The sequence below is a fragment of the Vulpes vulpes genome, chromosome 11, assembly GCF_048418805.1.
Source record: "Vulpes vulpes isolate BD-2025 chromosome 11, VulVul3, whole genome shotgun sequence".
Classification (NCBI taxonomy): domain Eukaryota; kingdom Metazoa; phylum Chordata; class Mammalia; order Carnivora; family Canidae; genus Vulpes; species Vulpes vulpes.
Window position 1 is genome coordinate 25,769,071 of NC_132790.1, and position 22,600 is coordinate 25,791,670.

At 45.8% G+C, this 22,600-nt stretch overlaps 1 protein-coding gene across 9 annotated transcripts in view; it reads right to left on the minus strand.

Moving 5' to 3' along the window:
• Nucleotides 1-2,845: 2,845 nt before the first annotated feature.
• C2CD3 (C2 domain containing 3 centriole elongation regulator) overlaps nt 2,846-22,600 on the minus strand; it is a 146,267-nt gene continuing 126,512 nt past the window's right edge. For 5 of the 9 annotated variants that reach the window (XR_011995351.1, XR_011995350.1, XR_011995352.1 and 2 more), the window contains one exon: nt 2,846-3,663. Coding sequence is in view for 6 of the 9 variants with exons in the window: in XM_072727385.1 (XP_072583486.1) it covers nt 3,523-3,663 (141 nt within the window). In the remaining 3 variants the exon portion in view is untranslated. Of the gene's footprint in view, nt 3,664-19,685; nt 19,798-22,600 lie in introns of all 9 variants that reach the window. The other 4 variants (XM_026010500.2, XM_026010501.2, XM_072727387.1 and 1 more) reach the window with 1 other exon arrangement.

Consider the following 22,600-nt stretch of genomic DNA (forward strand, 5'->3'; position numbering starts at 1 on the left):
AAGGGGCTGCTAGGATTGCTGAGGTTGCGCTCAGGAAGTAGGTTCTGGGCTCTAGCTGGAAATGCCTGAAGGTGGTGGGTGAATTGCAGCAGGTACATGGTGTGGGATAAAGAGTAGGAGCTCAAGGGACACCTGGGTGGCTGAGCACCTGCCCTTGGCTCAGAGCATGATCCCCCGGTCTCAGGATTGAGTCACACATCAGGCTCCCTGCCTGGAGCCTGCTTCTCCCTCTGCCTGTGTTCTCTGCCTTTCTCTCTGTGTCTTTCATGAATAAATAAATAAAATCTTAAAAAATAAATAAATAAAAATCTTAAAACAAACAAAAAACAGTAGGAGCTCAAACAAGGAGGCTGTGGGCCATGGAATACCCAGAAGGAGGACTCAGTTTACATGGGCCTGGGAAGCTTCTTGAGGGCAGGGCTAGGTGTGTCTGCTTTGGCTCCCTGTCCCCAGAATCCAACAGGCGCTAGAAGTTCCAAGGTTGGTTGCAAGGTGGCTGGGTTCAACAAGCATCTGGGGATCAGAAACACCCATTTTCAGGTCTCAGCAGGGACAGTGCCTGAAAGGAAGTGAGGGAGTTGATGGCTAATTGTCAAATGTGTACTTTATACCCTTAAAGCCAGGCTGCATGGCTTATACCCTTGCAAGGCATTTCACCTCTGAGCTGTCACCCAGAAAGAGATCCAACTTTCTGGGAGAAGATACTGGTAAATAACACCCTTTTAAAGTGTAGGTGGTGGTTTACAGGCCCTTAGAGTGCCCTTGTGTTATTGGGGGCTGCCTTGGCCTGGATAGGAGAAACCACCTGGGTAGGAACAGCCCATGTCCTCCTGTGGCCTTATCCTAACTTGACCCAATCAGGTTATTTACAGAAGCTGGAATAGGATTTGGAAGGAATATTCTTCATCTGAGGCTTAACCCCTCAGTTCTGGGCCCCTGTCTGCCCCTCTGTCGGTTCCATGTGGCCTTAAGGGAGGTGGAGCCCTGTGCTTTGAAAGCTCCATGGTCAACTTTAGAGGAAGGCACTGGGGAGGGGGTGAGCTGGCCGGCTGAAGGTGTGGGGGGGGGGGCGAGATGAACAAATGAAGGGGAACAACCGGGTCTGAGGGCACTTCACTGATGGGGGGGGGCACTCTGTCCCTCCTTGGGATTCCTGCATTACCCTGTACCCTCTAGGGCACATCCTGCCTGTCTCAGAGTTGTCGGTGTGTTTGCCTATCTGCTGGTCTCTGGAAGCTTCAGGAGCTTCGGAGAGTGGGGGAGGAGTGGGAGGAGCTGACATTTCCTCAGCTTTCACTAAGTGCCAAGTGCAGGCGAAGCACTTTCACAAATGTCATCTCATTTCATCCTCACAACCACCCCAGGAAGCGTTATTATCTCTGTTTTACAGATGAGGCAACAGAGGCTCAGATAGGACAGTCAAGCCAGAGGGGACCTATCAAGGAAGTGGCAGAGTCAGATCTGTCTCTTCTCTATCCCCAGTGGCATGTGGCCCTTAGTGCCCTCCAGGTTCTCTCTCTGGGCTCATCCTCAGACTTAACTTTTCTAGAAAGTCCACCCTGGTTGCTCCAGCCCACATGGTATTTCTCCATGAATTTCCCAGATTCAGAGCACTCGTTGGCTCTTCCCTGTGTGCAGAAGCCTTGTGACATCTCTGGAAATGTTTTGTGTGGTGATTCATTTCCTAGCTACATTAACAGAGAGGTACATGACTTAAAAGTTTCAGTTTAACTATAAAATGGGTATCATGATCTGCAGGTTATAGAGTTGTTTTGAGGACTAAGCGAAATGACCTGTGCTTAGGGAAGAAAGCGGGGCCCTTCACTTTAGTTCTCCTCCAACTTTCTCTTCCAGCCACTCTGTGCATCATTGTCCCTTTCATTTTTTTTTTTTTTTGGCAAGGACATCCTTTATTCTGGCTTAGCTGTTCACTTTGGAGAGATGTTGGGTACCAAATGGTATGTTTTTTAAAAAATATTTTCTTTTTAATTTAAATTCAATTAGCATATAGTGTATTATTAGTTTTAGAGGTAGAGTTCAGTGACTTGTCAGTCTTATATAACACCCAGTGCTCATTATATCAGGTGCCCCATCCCCCCCACCTCCCTTCCGGTGACTCTGTTTCCTATGATTAAGAGTCTCTTATGGTTTGTCTCCTTCTCTGATTTAATCTTGTTTTATTCTTCCCTCCCTCCTCTATGATCCTGTTTTGTTTGTTAAATTCATACAAGTGTTAAATTCATAAAATTCATAAATTCATACATACAAGTGTAAATTCATACAATTCATCTCACTTGTATGAATTATCGTATGATAATTATCATAAAATTATCGTATGATAATTTTCTTTCTCTGATCAACTTACTTTGCTTATCATAATACCCTCTAGTTCCATCCGTGTTATTGCAAATGGCAAGATCTCCTTTTCATGACTGAGTAATATTCCACCATGTATATATACCACATCTTCTTTACCCGTTCATCTGTTGATGGATCTTTGCCCCTTATCTTCTCTACAGGCCCTGTCTATAGTAGCTGCTCAACTGTTTGGAGTGTGACAGTCTTAAGCCAGAGCTATCCATCCTGGAGAGATCAGGGATTCTGAGCAGACCTGTTCCAGGAGACCCTTCCACTTTGCTGATGGATTTGAGGCATAAGCAAGGGAAATATGGTGTCATTCAAATCTGGACCAATCTGATCTCTCACCATGAGACTTCATGTTGACCCTGGCCCCCAGTTTCAGGTGAGCTTAAGGGACTATATGGTTTTCAAACTTTTCTTTGGCTGTTAGAGCACAAACACCCAGGGCTAGTGGCCAACCCACAAAACAACCGTGTACAGAATATAAATACCAATATGATTTTATTCAGACACAGGCAGCAACAATGACCTTCAGAGCTGGGTAAAAACAATAAGTTAAAAGCATGGTTAGAATTTCAGATAATCAGATAAAAAGTCTAAAGGAGGTGATTTCCCCCCTCTTTTTCTATTGATTAATTCAACACAGCATAAAAATAATTTATATCTACAAAATACCCTTATTTCTAAGTAAATCAACTGGAGGTGGCCCTGGATTTCCTCAGCTATGCACAATGCATACAATCTTCATCCCGTCCTCTACCCCACCCAAACTTTAAGGCAAAAATGGCCAAAGAAGGTGGGCTCATGTCAACAGTAGGCTATCAAAGACACTGGAAGGAGTTTCTCAGCCGAGAGATGCCTGGTTGGGTCTCTTGGTCAAAAGATGGGTGGTTCCACTTGAGGACTGGAGTCTACTTTGATTCTAGCTGTTGCCTCACCATAGAAGGAATGAGCTGAAATCCTGGCACGTGGACTTTGGACTGGTTTGGGAACATTCCTCCAGTCGGTGCTGGATGGGTCTCAAGGCATCCATGGACTAGGCTGGTGGTGGTTTCAGGACTTTCATGGCCCTGAACGAAGCACACCTTGTGTCTCATGCAAGCCAGACAAGGCTGAAGGAGGGTGGGCAGGTGGAGCCTTCCCTTAGTGTTTCAGGCTGTATTAGTCTTTCTGGGAATATTGGGAAGAAAATATCCGTGCAATCCTGCGAGTTTCTTCCTCAGGCAGGTTAGGAGGCAGCGAGTTAGGTCTGGGACGACAAGGCCTTCCAGACAAGGCTCTGCTGGAGGCCCCACTTTTGTCCTGAAGAGGAAGAAGTCAGCTGGGTAAGCAATGAGGATATGGTACCTCCAAGAAATGACTTTGGTTCCTTTTGTATTTTGGTCCTTTGGCTAATATCTATACAGAGCTGACTGGTTTACAAAGTATACCTGATCTTGCTTAACCCTCACCTCAACCCCCATAGGTGGGTGCACTGTTCCTAGGTCACATAAAAGAAACTACAGTTACAGTTCAGGTTTAAATGAGCTCAAGGTCCCAAAGTTTGGAGTGGCAGAGCCATGATATGAACCCTGGCTTAGAATCTTTCTATGCCTCGAGAGGAGGAATTTCCTCCAGTACACGCTGAAAGCCTCATCCCTTCTCTTGCTGCATGGGCATAGATAAGTCATTTGTCCTCTCAGTTGTAACTGTTCCATATGTCACCCGGGGAATATATCCAACTGCCAGGGAGAAGATGTTGGTGAATAATACACTCTCCATATGTTCTGAGAGCTGCCAGGTAACATGAACCATGTCCCCACAGCCCCGCTACCAAATCTTCCCTGCCTTGGGCTGACAGGGTATCACTAATTCCCCTTTCAGGTCCTCGTATACATTTGGGTTATGAGATTGTGGTCTTCTGGACTCCTCTATGGCTCACTCTTTTACTCATTCAACCCCTCCCCCCCCACTTAATTTTTTTTGTACCACATTCTTGCCCCTAAGGAGCTCAAAGCTATACAGAAAAGCCACCCCAGACAGCTGGCTGACAGTAAGGCCCAGGGGAAGAGGTGGAGGTCTGGCAGGGGAAGAGGCAGTGCTAAAAGGAGATGGAAGTCGCCATAACAGGTGAACTTGGCTGACCTCACGGCATGTAGCCTGCACTATGGATGGGTATCTCTTCTCTGTCCCCAAATCCAACAGCTGAGATCTTCATAAGGTGATGGAGAGACAGACAGCACACGGTACCAGCGCTCAGGCCAGAATGACCAGAATCAGCTTGGTGGAGATTTTCTGATTTTTCTAGAGTTTCCCTAGAGATTTTCTGGAGTCAGTAACATTTAGTAATCCCTTCTTTCCTTCATTTCTTTAACCTTTCAAATGCCAGGATGCCTGAATGGCTCAGTGGTTGAGCGTCTAGTGTCTGCCTTCGGCTCAGTGCATGATCCTGGGATCCGGGATCGAGTCCCACATTGGGCTCCCTGCGATGAGCCTGTTTCTCCCTCTGTCTATGTCTCTGCTTCTTTCTGTGTCGCTCATGAATAAGTAAATCTTAAAAAAAAAAAAACCAAAAATTTTAAATGCCTGTGAGGAGACAGAAATGTACAGAACCCAGTTCTGACTTCCATAGCTCAGAGAGGACAGTCATCTACTAAAAAAAAAAAAAAAAAAAGAATAGCAGCCAGATTGTGATAAGGGGAGTGGAAGCCAGGTAACCTTGAGGATCCTTGCCAGTCTGGAATTCTAAATGCTAAAGGAGTGCATACAACCTGAGCAAACTGTCAGCACTGATAGCCCACAGTTAGGTTTGCCTGAGAACTAAGAGCAAAACAGTGCTAGTAGAGATGAGAAGATAACAGCTCTGTATCTTCTAGGCAGGTTTAGGCTAAAAGGAAAAAAAGGAAGCCCACCCTTTGCTCCCATTTGGAGTTCTTCCAAGATATGATAGGCACCTGCACCCTATAAGGCTTCAGGCAGGGTAGGCCAGTTGCCCAGTCACTGCCTGTTGGCCTCCCCACCTAGACTGGATGGGTGCTCCTGGAAGACACAGACTGAGTCTGATGTTTGTGACTCCAATTGGGCCAAGTCCAAGATGGGAGCTTGGTAGCTGCTAGATCAGTGAATGGGTGGGACCAAGCCATGGTGACCAGAGGCTGAAATTGGGTGGGGAGGAGACTGCCTCTTACAGAAAACATCTTATTCATTCTAGAACCACTGGTCATTGGCCTACCATATGTCAGGCCTTTGGTTAAGTCAAATCCTCAGGGGCTTGGCAGCACATTGAGTCTCCATATACCCCTCTCTACTCCCAAGATCCAAGACTTGTTTTGTGAGCTATTTGGGATTTAGAGGTAACACCAAATCCCCTTCCAGTACCCTGGCTACTTTGCAGACAGATCTTCTGCGTCACCAGATGTACCTTGCTTTTCCATTTCTTTCTCTGCTACAGTTAAGGAGGACTAGAGAGATGCTTGTTCTATAAGCTAGATGGGAAAACAGGCCTAAGAGCAATCTCCTATCTCAAATCCTAAACCAGGATTCTGTGTCTTCATCTGCCAGAAGAGAAGCATTGTTTAGGAGGCTCTGATGAGTCTTGTTCTCCATCACTGGAAGGGCCAAGAACGTCAGTTCCTGAAATGACCATCAAAGACCTTTGTTGGTGACTCATCAAGCCTTTCAGGAGCCTAAGATCTGTTCAACCCCCTCACTTTTTAAGGACATTAAGTAGGCATGGTTTCTGTCCCCCACAGGGCTGCTCAGGCTACAGGGGAGAAGAGAAATGCCAACCTACCCAGCAATCAGAGAGATGAAGCTCAGAACTCAAACACGGAGAAAGGAGCAATTCCTAACAGCCAAGATGGACAGGGGAGGCTTCACACAGAGGTGAGATCTGAGATGCACAGTTTCAGCAGAGTTGGGGGTAGGGAAGTGAGGTCATTTCCCTTGAGGGAATTGCGTGAGCACAGGCCTGCACCTGACCGGCTGGGCCAACATCTGCCCTGGAGCTTAATCCAGTGTGGCTGGTTCAGTCAACTTCCCAGCACCCATGCCTGGACCCAACAACCTAGGGGAGCCTTATCTGTATGGCCCAGGCCCAGGGACAGGGCTTGGCTGTGTACTGGGCAGGGCAGGGGGTGTGGAAGGACAGAGAACACACACTCAGCAGCACTTGGCTTTTGTTGACCTTAGTAGGGTCTAAAAAACATCTTGGCTAGGAGTAAAGGTTCCTCTTTCATCAGAGCGGTTACCCCAAAACACACAACTCTGGTGGGGCTGGGCGGGGGGGGGGCATTGCTCAGAATAGGGATACCCCTACATGTACTGACTGTTCCTCTGAAGTATTTGCATGCTCCTGTTGAAGCTGTGGGTGTGCAGGTACCAGGAAAAGAGCAGGGCCCCAGGTTCAGTACAGATGCCACCAGCCTTGTTCAACTTTTACCCCCTTGGCTGGCTGCCTTCCCCTAGGCTGGGACTGAAACTTCTTTGGGGCCAGAGAGTAGCCGATTGAGCAGCTGCAGCTAGGAACGGCGGGGAGACAAGATCCACAGGCCAGGGGCTTAGCCCTAAGAGGCAAATCGCAATTTGACCACCCAGCCCAATTGCAGCATGGCTGGGCTTACCCTGTTTCTGCCTATGATTTGCAGGAGCCTTAGAGATCTTGGAGAGGCAGAAGGAGCCCACATAGAAGCTGGATCATCAGACCCAGGGGCTGCAGGGATCTTGGAGTCTGGACAGTGGGTGTTACATATATGGGGTAAAGTCCCTATGTAGGGTACTTTCAAGAAGAGGGACTTGAAACAACATGAAGGTGGAATCTGAGCAAAGGATATGGGAGAGGGTGTTCCAGATACAGGCTAGACTGAGCAGGGATGAGAAAGAGGAATATATTCCCTAGCAAAGTAGTGGGGATAGGTGTGGTCGAGTAAAGGTATAGAAAGCAGAAGACAAACCCAGAGAAAGGGGCTGATGCTTGCTGAGGGGAGTTCTCAAATGTCTGGAGAGTAACTGACTTTATTGCTCTTAGACCTGCACAGTGAACAGGATCTGGATGTGGGGGGTTGATTACTATTCTAGGCTGAAGAATGGAACTGGATTTATTGTGGTCTGGGTGTTAAGCATGGCAGCAGACCAGGGGCTCTCAGACTGCCCCCATTAAATCTACCCAGATCTCTCATTAAATTCTCCTACTTTGAAATATGGGGACTTGCTCTTTTCTGGGCATCTGGGCACCCAGGCTATGAATATGAATAGGCCTCTCTGGCCTATTATTTAAGACAGATGTGTCCATCTCAACGTCAAAGGTAGAACTCTCCTAGGATGAAAATAAAGCATCATGTAAAGAGTAAGGAATAATGGTGGCGGGCAAATCTGGGGCTTCCTCAAATCAAAAGGCTAACTCCATCCTGGGGAGTTGGTTCTAGTCCTGGCTCTACCACTTAGCCAAATGGCTTTGGGCAAGTCACTTAGTCTCTGGGCCTTGGTTTCCTCATCTGAAAATGGATCAATATGAGCAGATAATGTAAGAGGAGGTGCTTGCAACCCAGGAACTTCTTCTAGCTGATGGGTCCCTCTTTGGCCAGGTCCCTGTGATACAGTGTCTTCACCAAAGGCTCCCTCAGGAAGGGCCAATCCTCTTCTTTGGGCTACAGTGTGGTCTGGTCCAAGCCACTATGTTCTAGGTTCTCTCCACTCTAGTCTCCAGAGGGATCACCTTGAACAGACACCTGCTCCCAGGGTGTAGGTGTCTGTACTCATCCTGGCTTCAGGGCGTTCCTGGGACTTTCTTAGAGGGGAGGTGGTGGGCTGGAGTGGAAGGAACACTGGCATGTGGCCAAGCCCAGCTGTCCACTTGCTTAATGCCAAGACACACTCTTTCTCTGGGTCTCAGTATCTTCATTACCAAATGGAGCTAAGAACTTCTGTTTAGCCTTCTTACCCAGGTCTACTGTGAAGGTGAAATGAAATTCAGATGTGACCAAGGCTGTGGCCAGGTACAACATCTTGCAAAACACTGGGGTTAAGCTGGAGCAAAAGCTGACATCTGCTGCAGAGAGCAAAATGAGGCCTTGCTGTTCTCAGACCTTACCTCAGGTAGAGTAGAAAGAAGGTACTGTACCTCCGCAAGGCATGCCCTGTGCTAGGCCAGGCCTGGCCAAGCTCTCCCCACTCGATTGCCTCCTGCCCAATAAACCTCTGGCTCAGCATTGGGGCTGAAGTTTTGTTCTTTTCCAGAGCAGTTCCCTTAAGTAACATAAACCCTGACTTAGGAGCTGGAAGCAAAACTTTGAAAGCGCTGAAAACTGAAAGTAAACAGCTCCCTGACTCTGGCTGGTTACATGGGCTTGCCAATGGATCGCTGCCTCAGAGACGAGTGAGGGCTCAGTACAGCTGTCTGCCTTCTTCAACTTTCACCCCATTGGCCTGCTGCCTTCCTCTGGGGTGGCTCCCAGAGTCCTCTCCAAAGGCTGAACTTCCTTGGGCTGAAGAGAGTTAGCAGATTCAGGAGCTGTAGCCAGGAGCAGTGGGGGGTGGGGGGTGGGGGGGGTGGGGGGGGGCGGAGTGGGGATAAGATACAGACCAGGGGCCTAGCCCTGAGAGGCAAATCTTAAATTTGATCACCCAGCTCAAGTGCAGCATGGCTGGGCTCCATGTTCAGAGCTCACCCCCTATTCCTGCGTTAGATCTCTGGCTGTGTGGTTCTCACTACCTACATGCTCCATTTCTCACCATACCCTGATCCTCCCTATTCTTCCTTTGAGAAGGTTTTCCTGACAACAAGCCCATTTTACAAGGACTAGAGCCCCTCCCTCACCCTGGCCTCAGTCTTCCCCCCTACAGAATGAAAAGGCCTGACTTAATCAAAACTTAACCCTCTGAACTCATGCCCTGTCAGGGAGAGGGGTTGAAAGTCCAGACTTATGAGAGGGAAGGGTTAAAGTGACACTTCTAGAAGAGGTCCTGGCTCCTCCCAGACTCTGGCCTCAGAGTAGCTCAGGCAATGTGAGCCCTGCACCCACCCAATAGTCCTGTGAGCCCTTTCCCTTGAGATGCCTGCCAAGTTGCATTCTGGGGCAGGGTGGGTACCAGCCAATTCTGGCTGTTTCCCCTGACTTTTGTACACCCTTGGCCAGGGAGCTCATCTCCTCCCAAAAGCTTTGTGTGGCCTTTATCAGAAACCCTTGGATCTTTAGGACTCTTCTTGGTACTCTGCAGAGAGCTAGGGACTTGGTGTCTTAAAGAAATGAGGCAATACATCAGGGCTTCATGCCCTAAGAGGGATATCTCAGCCATCAGGCCTGGACCACAGGCTGGAGAGAGAGGATAATGGGCTCAAGAAGTTCCCCTAGGCCCCTGCTGACCTGATCTGATGATTTTGTGGAGGCTGGGTTTCTCTACTGGGACTATGATCTCTTAGATGCCTCTGGGCTTGAGGAAGGGAAACCAAAAGACAGAAAAATTCTCTAGACTGCTGTGAGGAAAGAAGCAGACATAAAGCCTTAAGACTCATAGATAGGTAGGCCAGAGACTTCTGAGGCTGGGGATCTATTATCCATAGGTGGGGGTGGGGTGTCATTCTGGGCTTCTAACTTAGGGTCTGAGCTGAGCACACAGTCCACTGCTACAACCTTGAAAACTGCTCTCCTACTTCAGGGGTGCTCTGTGGGGCTAAATTCCCAGCTCCCAGTGCTGTTCTTGATGGTGCTCCTATCCCTTAGCATTTCATCCTACCAATTCCCTCCCAAAATGGAACAGTGTAAGAGGGAGGACATCTCAATAGGAATGATGATAAAAATAATAATAGCTAACACTCATATAATTGTTCTTTCTCTCTTTAAAAGATTTATTTAGGGATCCCTGGGTGGCGCAGCGGTTTAGCGCCTGCCTTTGGCTCAGGGCGCGATCCTGGAGACCCGGGATCAAATCCCACATCGGGCTCCTGGTGCATGGAGCCTGCTCTTCCCTCTGCCTATGTCTCTGCCTCTCTCTCTCTCTCTGTGTGACTATCATAAATAAATAAAAAAAAATAAAAGATTTATTTAGGGATGCCTGGGTGGCTCAGCGGTTAAACAGCTGCCTTCAGCTCATGGCGTGATCCTGGAGTCCTGGGATTGAGTCCCATATCGGACTCCCTGCATGGAGCCTGCTTTTCCCTCTGTCTCTGTCTCTGTCTCTCTTTCTCTGTGTCTCTCATGAATAAATAAAATCTTAAAAAAAATATTTTAGAGAAAGAGAGAGAGAACACTGGGGTGATGGTGGTGGTGGTATGAGGGAGAGAGAGCCTTAAGCAGATTCTGTGTTGAGCACAGAGCCTGACGCTGGGCTTGATCTCATGACCCTGAGATCCCCTGAGATCCCGACCTGAGCCAAAACCAAGAATTTGCCGCTTAATTGACTGCACCACCCAGGCACTCCTAGTTCTTCTTTTTTATGTGCCAAGAACTGTATTTTACATATCTTACTTAGTCAATCCTACACAAAACAAACCTTAGGAGGCAGGTCTATTATGCTTATTTTTCAGATAAAGGAACTGAAGCACAGAGAAGTTGCCCCAGGAAGTTCCACAACGAGTAAGTGGCAAAGCTCAGTTTTAAGTTTAGGCTGTGTAGATTTAGGGGCCATGGTCCTTGCCACTACACAAAACTACCTGGTAGGAGAGAAGAGGGAAATGCAGTCACAAATTAAGTCTGTGCTGCCTCTGGAGACACCATGCCCAAGACCTCAGAAAGACAGCAGCAGAGTCAGGGCAAGAAACCAGGTTTGCTGACTTTCAGCTACCTGGCTGGCCTGGAGCACCTCGCTTTCTAGTGGTGTCTACACCGCTGTGGGGTCTGGCTGAGTGGAGGTGAGAACACTAGAGTGGGAGGGGATAGACAGCTCAAGGCTTTTAGGGTAACTTGTACATGGCCTTGTGTCTGACTTCTTGCCTCCTACTCACTCCTCAGGAACAACAGCCCTGGCCCCATGCCTGTGGTTAGTCCAGGGACTCGTCTGTGCTGTGCACAGAGCCTGGCCTTTAGGCAGGAAGGCACAGAGTAAGACAAGGTCCATCTCACGGTTAAGAACTGCCATGTAGACAGGCAGGGAGGCCAAAGCTCAGATGACAGGTTCCTTTTGCTCTTTGCTTCTGATTCCTATCCTACCCTGATTGTTCTGGTCCAGTTCAGTCTCTCCCTACCTCTGACCTCCTTTCTATCATATACTGCTTATACCTGCAAGTTGCCAAATTCTGCTGATTCGCTGAGGTTTCTTTTCTCCAGATGCATAGCTTATAAAGCCTTTCCTTCATCTCTGCTGAATTCTACTCAAGTCACTATTGTGGCTCAGCCTTCTTTTCCCTAAATTCATTCATTCTTTCTTTCTATCTATCTATGTATCTATCTATCTATTTATTTTTAAAAGATTTTATTTATTTATGAGAGACATACACACAGAGAGAGAGAGAGGCAGAGACACAGGCAGAGGGAGAAGCAGGCTCCCTGCAGGAAGCCCGATGTGGGACTTGATCCTGGGTCTCCAGAATCACGCCTTGGGCTGGAGGTGGTGCTAAACCGCTGAGCCACTGGGGCTGCCCTATTTTGTTCTACTAAGTGTTAATATCATTTGAGAAAGCGAATGAGTGGTTTGGAGACCAGTACCTCTAGGAACTGTGAGCTCCCTGAAGGTACGGTCCAGCTCTTTAAGCATAACAGGTACTTAATAGGAGTTGGTGGACTGAGATGTAAAGCTGGCTCCCCTGGGGAACTGTGAGCTCCTGAGGAAGGGACCTTCTTCTGCCTTCTCTGCACCTAACTCAGGACTGTGGTTTTTTAATTTGCCAGAAGATACACCTTTCAAGTTTGAGGCCCAAGTTACCATCTTATTCTCTGGCCTGCATGTCTTAGGCCCCATTCTGGCTCTCCTCGTCATCAATGACAAGTTACTGGAAGGTTCCAAGCAGAGAAATCACATGATTTATTCAACATCTTAAAAGGTCAACTAACAGATGCTGTACAGGGAATGGGTTGCCAGGCACAAAGGCAGAAGCAGAGAGGCAAGCACAGAGATCCCTGTAATAATCTAGGCAAGAGGTAACTGATGGTGGTTTAGATTAGGGTGGTAATGGCTGGAGTGGTGATAAATAGATTTGGATATATTGTAAAGATAGAGCTGTCAGAATTTCTTGGTGGACTAGAAACAGAGGCATCGGGGGGGATTCCAAGGGTTTTGGTTTAAACCACAGAACTAGAAGGACACAGTGTCCATTAACTGAGATGTCTGAAGACTAAGGAACAGCAATGAGGAATAAATTGTGAAGTGAGTGTTAATTTGAAGTATCTGTTAGATATCTGAGAGGAGCTGTTGAGTAGGCAGCTGGACACACTAGCTTAGAGTTTACAAAACTCTGAGCTAAGATAACAAGTCGTCAGCATGTAGAGGAGATTTAAAGTTCTGAGATCAGATGGGGTCATCTAGAAAGCAAATGTAAATGGAGAAGTCTAAAGACTATGCCCTGGGTTACTCTTTTATTAACAAGTAGGGGATATAAGGAAGAACCAGCAAAGGCAGCTGAGTAGGAGCAGCCAGGAGGGGGGCGGAGAGCCAAGAGGAACTGATGTCTTCGAAACAAGTGAAGAAAGTGCTTAGAGGACAGAGATCAACTATGTTATATGCTGCTGAGAAGTCAGATAATTGGGCACTCAGATTTGATAAGTGGCTTAGGAATATGGGTTTTAAATTAAAAACAAAACAAAACAAAACTTTTCTTTTTTGGGTAACCCTGAAGAGTTGCTCTCCTTTCCAGGGTGGGAAGGCATGTACATGAGTGAGACTAGTTAGAAGGAATCATGAGGGAGATGATTAAGACTAGATGATAGGACGGTGAGAAGTGAGTGGATGCAAAAGATATTTAGCAGACAGAATTAACAGGCCTTGGTAACAGATGGGCTCTGGGGCATGGGGGACAAAGGAGCAAGAGGAGGGAAAGATGACACGTATGCTTCTGGCACCTCTGTACCCACACGATGAGGGCAGAGTTTATACAGATAAGGAATGCAGGTGGCAGAGGGGGTGTGCAAAGGAAGGTGACAAACTCAAGTTTTGGACATAATAAACTGTAACACATCAAGGAAAAGATGGCTAGGATGCAGCTGGATCCACATGTGTCTGCAGCATGGGAAGGAAGTCTAGACTGAAGATAAGGATTTGACAGTTATCAAACTGGAAATAAAAACTCAAGTACTTAGAGTAGCTTGAGAGTTCCCCAAAGAAATATCTACAAGCGTAGAGAACAGAAACCTGGAGAAAACAACATGTAAAATACTGCTGTCTCATCTTCTACCTTTTTCTTCCCCTTTAGGGACGTTTGCCCATAAGCTGCTAAGCAAACAGAATCAGAAATAACTTTCAATAAACCCAGGCAACTGTCCCAGTGAAGAGGTACCTGCTCAGGAGAGTTAAGAGAAAGCAGAGGCAACAGAACTTGATTGAATCACAAGTAATATGAAATTGCCGCTGGCTGGCTGTGCAGCAGTCCTGCTAAACCGGCCACCCATCTTCCTTCTCTCCTTCAAGAGGTGACAACTGAGGATGAAGCAGTCACAAGTAGGAGAGCTAAGGGCTGGCCTCTATACCCTATCTGTGTGGCACCTGGTATTCTACAACCTCCCTGTGAGGCCTGGTAACTCCATGTGACAGATGAGGAAACAGACTCAGAAAGATCAGAAGACTTGACTAATGTCAAGGCGCCAAACCGCTGAGCCACCCAGGGATTCTCAATTTTTTTTTTAATGATTTTATTTATTTATTCATGAGAGACACACAGAGAGAGGCAGAGACACAGGCAGAGAGAGAAGCAGGCTCCATGCACGGAGCCTGATGTGGGACTTCATCCTGGACTCCATGATCACGTCCTGGGCCAAAGGTAGATGCTTAACCACTGACCCATCCAGGCATCCCTACCACATTTCTAATCCTACTTGCTTTAGCATCCATCTTCTCCATCTTCCTTCATGCTTCAGAGTGAGTTTTCTTTTTCCTCTCAAAAGGCTACCTCCACACGTGCCTGGATCTTAGGCCCTCTCTGACTCAAGGACCAGCCTTTCTTTTCTCTCTCCCTCTCCTGCATCTTCCCATTCTCCTTTTCTCTATGGGATCATCGAATTCCCATAAAGAAAGCTGTAGTCATTCCTGTATTAAACAAAACCAAACCAAAAATCTTCCCTTTATCTCCTATGCTACTCTGGTCACTATCGTATTTCCCTGCTCCATATTCACAGCCAGATTTATGGAAGGAAGTTGGTATCTCCATTTTGGCACCATCTAATCACTTTTAAAAATTTAACTACATAGAGTTTTGTGATTGCATTATGTAACATACCAAAGAAACTATGTAACATATGTGAATTATAAAGCATAATAGAAATAAACATCCGTGAACCCCCAACCCAATCCAACTGTGAAAATAAAGGAAACTCCATTTAAAATAGATTCAGGGAGAGCCCGGGTGGCTCAGCAGTTTAGCGCTGCCTTCAGCCCAGGGCCTGATCCTGGAGACCCGAGATAGAGTCCCACATTGGGCTTCCTGCATGGAGCCTGCTTCTCCCTCTGCCTGTGTCTCTGCCTCTCTCTCTCCTTCTCTGTCTCTCTCACGAATAAATAAATAAAATATTAAAAAAAAAAAAAAAACATTCAGGAAGCCCTGAAGGGGGAGTTCTCACACATGACCACTGGTGCTAAGAAGCAGACCTAACATTCAACAGGAAGCTTATGTTACATACATACCCCAGCAGGAAAAAGAATTTCTCCTGCCCAGCAACAACCTAGCCATGGAGAACTCAGCAGAAAAGCCCATCCCAGCTCCTTCCTTTCCCCTTATAAAAGCAAGCCCCTCTCTGTTCTTCAGACTTGTCTGTTTTGCCACAGTTTGCTTGTCCCAAAATTGCAGTTCCTCTGCTGTTCCAGAATAAACTCCTTTAGCTGGTAAAATAACTGCCTCTTTTGTTTTTTAAGGTCAACAGAATCAAACCTAAGAACTAAAATACTGCTAACACTGTTGAAGAGACCTATGTGCTCTTCCTCCCCTATTCTACCCCTGCCTCCACAACTATGAACATTGTAGGCAGACTGTTGAAAAGAGACAATCTTAAAAGCAGACAGAAAATAAAAGTCATATTACATTTGAGGCAACAATAGGAACAATGGCTACTTCTCATCAGAAACAATGTTAAGTCGGAATATGGATTGATAGCTCTAAAATGCTAAAACAAACAAAATTCAAGTTGGAATTCTATATCCAGTGGAAAAAAATATCCTGGAAAAATAAAGGCAAAATGAAGATATTTTCGGGCAATTGAAGCTGTCACCCGCAGGTCTGCAATACATGGAATTCTAAAGGAAGTTTTGTGTTGAAGGGAAATGATCCTGGCATGAAATCAGGATGTGAAGAAGGAATGAAGAGTGTCAGATACATTATGTGGGTAAATACAAATATCTGGTTTTGGTCTTAAATTCTTCAAAGTGAGGCCACTTTTAAGACCTTCCAAGACCATAAGCTAAGAAGATTATGGTGCTTCTGCCCAAATATAATTCACAATTAGATCTAAAATAAGCCATAAACATAACAAAGTCAATCAAAATTCTGACTTATTCCATGATTTAAAAAATACGTGTAATTCTTAATTTTTTTCTTAAGTTTTGTGGCCTTTACTTGCTAGTGTCTTAAACACACACTTGATTTGATTCCTAGGTTATCCAGAACGGAGTAGCAGCCAGGCAAGAGCACAGACTCAGAAAATATGCTGGTATGAATGCATCAGGTAATCAGAGGGTCATTGCTAGTGGGGATGATCAACCTCCTAAGGTTTTCTGGGTCCTCGGACTTTCAGTGCTGAAATGGGACAGTTTGGGGTGAACTGTGATGATCAGTTACCCCAACTAGCACCCAGAATGAAGTCCTGAGGAGAGAGGTGGCCCTGAGAACAGCAGACAAACAACGGAGTTTTTCTGTAAGAAAGAAAAGTGGCTAAAAAGTATATGAGACTTATCTTCTCAAAACTAGACTTGCCCTTTAATTGAAGTGGAAATTCTTATTTCTTCTTCATCCATACTTGTGTCTTAGATTTAACAGATCAAAGACAGTAAATTCCCCTGGGAGTTGGCACATCATGAAGGCAGAAGCACAAAAGTAGGAACAGCAGTTCTGCATGGTAAGTGGCTCACAGACTCCCTTCCTATGGGACGTGATTCACTGACATTTCACCCACTTTGCTAGGTGGGGAAGAGGGAAAGGGAACTAACAGGGTCTACTTTCTTCCTCTAGACTAATTCTTGCCATTGTTCTATTAGGTAAGAATTATTTTAGCCTGATATTACTTATAAGGAAACAGAAACCCGGAAAGGTCAAGTCACTTGTTCAAGATCCCTCAAGTACTTAGTAGCAGATTTAGTATTTCACCTCATGGGTGTCTCGCTCAAGCTCCTGCCTGGTACCTGGATAGAGGCCTGTGTCTCTAGCATAAATGTTGATGGGTATGTATGGGACATGCAAGAGGAAGGAGATGAGTTGGAAACTACAAACCAGAGTAGGAATAAAGGCCACGAAAATGCAGAGCTCCTGGGTGGGGGCTGGCATCTTTCCTCCTCTAGGAAAGGATTTACAGATCTGATAAAAACGGAGATGTGTGAGAACTTAGATTGATCCATGTGCCAAATAAATGAGATGTCCTGAAAATGGTGCTAGAGAAGTTGAGCGAGAGGGGGAAGGAACATTAGTAAAAGGATTAGATACCTGACGGCTTTTCTTTAGGACTATATCCCCAGGCTCTCCAGAGGTTTCTGGACTGATCCCATTGGTCATCAAAATAGGCTTTAAAAAAGCATAAAAAATGTTTAAATGTTCATTGCAAAATGAAGCCCATATAAAGGCAAATGGGCTAGAAAAGTAGTAAAGGGTCATGATTTTATTTTATTTATTTATTTATTTATTTATTTATTTATTTTTTATTATTTATTTATGATAGTCACAGAGAGAGAGAGAGAGAGAGAGAGAGAGAGAGAGAGAGAGGCAGAGGGAGAAGCAGGCTCCATGCACCGGGAGCCCGACGTGGGATTCGATCCCGGGTCTCCAAGATCACGCCCTGGGCCAAAGGCAGGTGCCAAACCGCTGCGCCACCCAGGGATCCCAAGGGTCATGATTTTAAAATGGTGAAATAGAAAGCATAGAGTCTGAAGTCATATGTTTTAAATCACTTACTGTTTGGGAGACCCTGGGCAAGTGACTTAGTAGTTATGTGTCTCAGTTTCTATGTAAAATTGAATAATATCTGATTGTTTATATGGAAATTCTGAGAGGGCTGCCTGAATGGCTCAGTCAGTTAAGCATCTGCCTTCAGCTCAGGTCATGATCCCAGAGTCCTGGGATTAAATGTCGAGTTGGGCTCCCTGCTCAGTGGGGAGTCTGCTTCTCTCTCTACCCCCCACCCCCAGCTCGTGCTTTCTCTCTTGTTCTTACTCTCTCTAAAATAAAAAAAAAATTTTTTTTAAATCTTAAAAAAAGAAAAAAAAAAACCCTCTGAGCTTCAGTTTTCCTTTCTATGAAATGAGGTAACCATATCTCATTGGTTGTTGGGAGAATTAAATGAGTTTACACTGAAAATACTTAATGTCTGGTGCATAATAAGCATTAAACATGAGTTTGCTATTACAATTGATAAATTAATATATTTTGTTCATAGCATGTATTATTCTCTGAAATGATCTTGCTTTTTTAAAAGTTCCACGGGGCTTTGTGTCCAGTTCACCCCTAGGATTTAGAACAAGTGCCTGGCACATAGGTACTATTACGGTTCTTTTCTCCACATTACTGTAATTACTCTTTCAAGATCACCTATGACCATCATGCTGCAAAATCTGACAGCCGATTCTATTGAGCACCGTGGGTGAATTCTTCAAAATTTAAAATGAAGCTCACTCCCCTGCTTAACAGACTTCAAAGGATATCCTTGCATTTAGAATAAAATCTAAACTATTTCATGGTTACATGTCCTGTGTGCCCTGGGCCCTCCAGCCTCTTTATGTTCCAGTGCCAATGGCACTGTGTCAGATTATGCCAAACTCTTTTAGCCTCAGGGCCTTTGCATTTGCTATTCTCTCTGCCTGGAATACTCATCTCCAAGTTCTTACATGGCTGGTTCCTTCTCAGTAGTTAAGAACACAGATTTTGAAACCAGACTGCTTAGGTTCCTATCTTGGCTCTGTCACTTAACACCTGCTTGCAGCAAAATACTTAACCTCTTTGTGCCTCAGTTGCTTCTTCTTCTTTTTTTTTTTTAAAGATTTTATTTATTCATGAGAGACACAGAGAGAGAGAGAGGTAGAGGCATAGGCGGAGGGGGAAGCAGGTTACATGCAGGGCGCCCGACATGGGACTCGATCCTGGGACTCCAGGATTACGCCCCGGGCCAAAGGCAGGCGCCAAACCACTGAGCCACCCAGGGATCCCGTTTCTTCATCTTAAAATAGGGATAAAGTATATACATCATTAGGTTGCTGAAATGTAAAGAGTTAATACAAGGTACTTTGAACAGTGCCCAGCAAGCACCACCATGAGCATCATCTTTCAGCTTAAACACTGCCCTCTCAGAGAGACCCGTTCTTTAACAGAACATTTGGTACTCATCACAACTGTAAATATTTTTTGTTTACTGTTTGTGTTCCGTAAAGACAGGGAATCTGTCTTATTTACTATTGTATGCTCAGAACCTAGCACATTGCCTGACACAGGATAGGTACTCTGTAAATATATGCTGAATGATTACGGAAGTAGAGATTATTGCTTTCTTGCCACTTGTAAGAAAGGTCTGGTGCTGTGCCAAGGCAGAAGGAGGAGAGCTGGGATCTGTAACCACCTAGCTCAGCTGAATGATGAATAGTGACACAAGTGGGTATATCCCTGATACTTTTCTCTTCCAGACCTTACTCATCAGCCACTGTGTGCTGAGGCTACATCTCCCGTTTGAAGCTTTCTTTCTCTGCTCATGCCCACCTTGGCTTAGTGGCACTCCCACAGCACTCAGTATTCATTTCTTGGCCAAGTCCTACTTTTAATGTTTCTGCACTGTTTCTTCTGCATATTGTCTTAGCTGATGATGCCCTGCTCTTAACACACTTACTCTTCATTTTGTGCCTAGTCACCCCTAGGTGAACTCCTGGTATACTGCTAGGTCTCCAGAATGTGCTCGGCACAAATTTGGAGTGACCACTGCTGCTGCCTTTTCAGGAAGCTGGCCCAGGGCAGCTCTACATTCTGCACATGCTTTCATGGACAAGACGAAGACTTTAGGAGGGAGCCAGCCGGCTGTTCTTACCTCATCTGTTGTGGCTCGTGGTGGCAAAGTTGTAGAGAGTGAGAGCATCCGCAAGGAGGCCTCCAATTGCTGGGGAGGCAAAAAGAAGTTGGGCACCACAAAGGACTCTGGCCTATATGGTAGTTAAGGGGCACAGATACCTAGAAATCCCCCCCTCCTTTGCCAGACTGGCATCTCCATTGGGCTTAGTCACCCTGACTCATTTTGTCCAGCTTATTCTTGCCCAGGAATCCTCTGCTCCAGTGGTGCCTTCTGCTTGGAAGACCCTGCCCAACTTTAACAAACTGCAGTCTATACTTTCTGCAAGGGTCAGTTAAAATCCTTTCTCCTCTTAAAAGCCTCTCCTAGTGTCAGCCCATGGTGACTTCTTCCCCAGAGTCTGCAACATAGGCTAACACTTGTTTTACTCTGCTACGACTCTCAGTTTGTCTCAGCAGGGACAGTGTAGTTTCCTTCATTTACCTCACTACTTCCCAGAGCCCTGCATGATGCTGATAGGTAGCAACATTTCACTGACACTTGCTGAGGGCCTGCTGACCCAAAACTGACCTGTCAGAAGTCAGTCAGACAGGGTCAGGGTGAGAAGGTGGCTCCAAAGGCAGTGTCTCAGCCTGGAGGAAGATGCCTGGCACTGAAGGAGGGCTTGTCCTCCCAGCTGTTCTCTGCCAACATCCAGGAATGAGGACTCAACACATGAGGGGCTGTCTGTAGGAACAGCTGGTCCACCTAGTCTATATCTGAACCCTAGGAAGGCAAGTACCACATCCTGTACTTCTCTGTATCCTGACGTACCCAGTACTGTGCTGAGAACACAGTGTTCCAAAAATATTTATTTGTTCATTCAAAGCACTGATTCTGTTTGGGAGGAGACTATTTTGATGTTTTAATTTTGTTTCTATTCAATAAGCTAAATAGGATTCTGGTTCAAATCGGTTTATCACTGCTCTTCCATGCTAGACTTTGAACTCCAGGAGAGTAGAGATGATTGATATATTTTTAATAGTCATATTCCTGTCACCTAGCAGAGTACCTGGGATTACAGTAAGTGTTCAGTAAGTATCTACTGAATAAATGAAATGCATCATTTCCTGCTTTGGTTCAAGTCCTTGATTTTTCTAGAGAGGTGGTGTTGGAGTTGGAGTTGGAGATGTTGATGGAGAAGGACCCTTTTACCCAAGCCTTCTTCAGAGGCCCAAGTGAAGAAGGACCTAGTTGCTGTTGCTGCTCTGACTCCTGGGAACTGTGCCAGTGAGCTGATGCTGTGGGGAAGATTTGCTATGAGGTGTCACAGGTGTGTCTGAAGCACTAAGCTCCCCCTCTCAACCTATCACCTCCTGCCTTACTGCTCCCACAGTAACTTGTCACTTTTTAGACAGTAACTTTGGGAAAATTCATTTTGTGCACCCATTTCTTCACCTGTAAAGTAGATATAATAATAGTACCTTTGAGGATTACAGGACTCTATACACCCAAGTGCTTAGAATGATGCCTGACACATCAAGTGCTCATTAAATGTCAGCTATTCTTATTTCTCTTATTTCTCTTATTCTTATTAATGGGAAAAAGTTGCCTATTCTTGTTGTGTTTACTACTCTGGTTTCCTCCCCCCACTGAAGTCTGCCTTCCGTTCCCACGTCTGCACTGCCCTCCTTAATGCTAAAACCACCCACCAGTCTACATTTTACTGGACCTGTCTGAAGTGTCAGAGCACTGACCACTACTCCCTGAAACTCTGCTCCCAAGTTGCCTCCCTCCTGCTTTTCCACCTCTGCCCAGCTCTTCTCCACCTTTTGTGGCCATGTCTTGTTCTGAAGCCTGCTGGTGATCCTTAGGGCTCCATCTTGTGTGTGTGGTTCTCCCTTTTGAGGTTCTTCCCACTGCCCTGATCTGTTTCCAGAGACACCCCACCTTTATAGTTGGCCTCCTCTTGGATGTCTCACAGGCAAACACGTCCAAATGGAAATCTGTACCTTCCCCCAAAATTGTCTATCTTTATGTGCTGTTCCCTATCCAGTCAGTGACTTCACTTACCTAGCAACCTGTGACAGAAATCTCTAAGTCATACTTTATATTTCCTTCTTTCTCTTTCCTGTGGCAAATTCTTTCAAATCTATGCCCTTCCACTTCATCATAAAGCAGTCTATGTTTTGGGTCACATTTCTTCACCTTTTATTATTATTGCAAGTTTCCTACCTCGTCTCCTTGCTTCTGGTCTCCCCTCATCTAATCCATAATCCACCCTCTACAAGGCATTTATGACTTCTAATATGTAAATATGACCAATCACACTCTTGCTTACCAGTTATCATTTACTGAACACTAGGTACCAGGCACTTTGCTAGGTAGTTCATACTGTTGATTGATTTTTCAGTCACCCCACAAGAGAAATACTATTAGTACCTCTATCTTAAAGATAAGGACCCTGAAGTTTAGAGTCCAAGCACATTAGCCAGGCATAAAAGGCTCTTTAAGATGTAGCCCTGCCTTGCCATCCCACATACCCCTGGGCTCTAACCAGAGTAAACTGCTGCCCACAGGCCAGGCTCTTGCACATGGCTATGCCTCTGCAAACACAATTCACTATGACTAGAACTTTTTCTAATCTCTACCTACAGAATGCTATTCATCTTTGAGGTCCAGTTCTATAGTATCTCTTGCTGGGATACCTCTAAACAGTGTTACAGCAGCTTTTTCCTCTTGCTCCCTAGCATTCTGTCCATGTTTCATCACAGCAATTAAAATGATAAACTGGGGCAGCCTGGGTGGCTCAGCCATTTAGTGCCGCCTTCAGCCCAGGGCATGATCCTGGAGACCCAGGATCAAGTCCCACATCAGGCTCCCTGTGTGGAGTCTGCTTCTCCCTCTGCCTGTGTCTCTGCCTCTCTCTCTCTCTGTGGGTCTTTCATGAATAAATA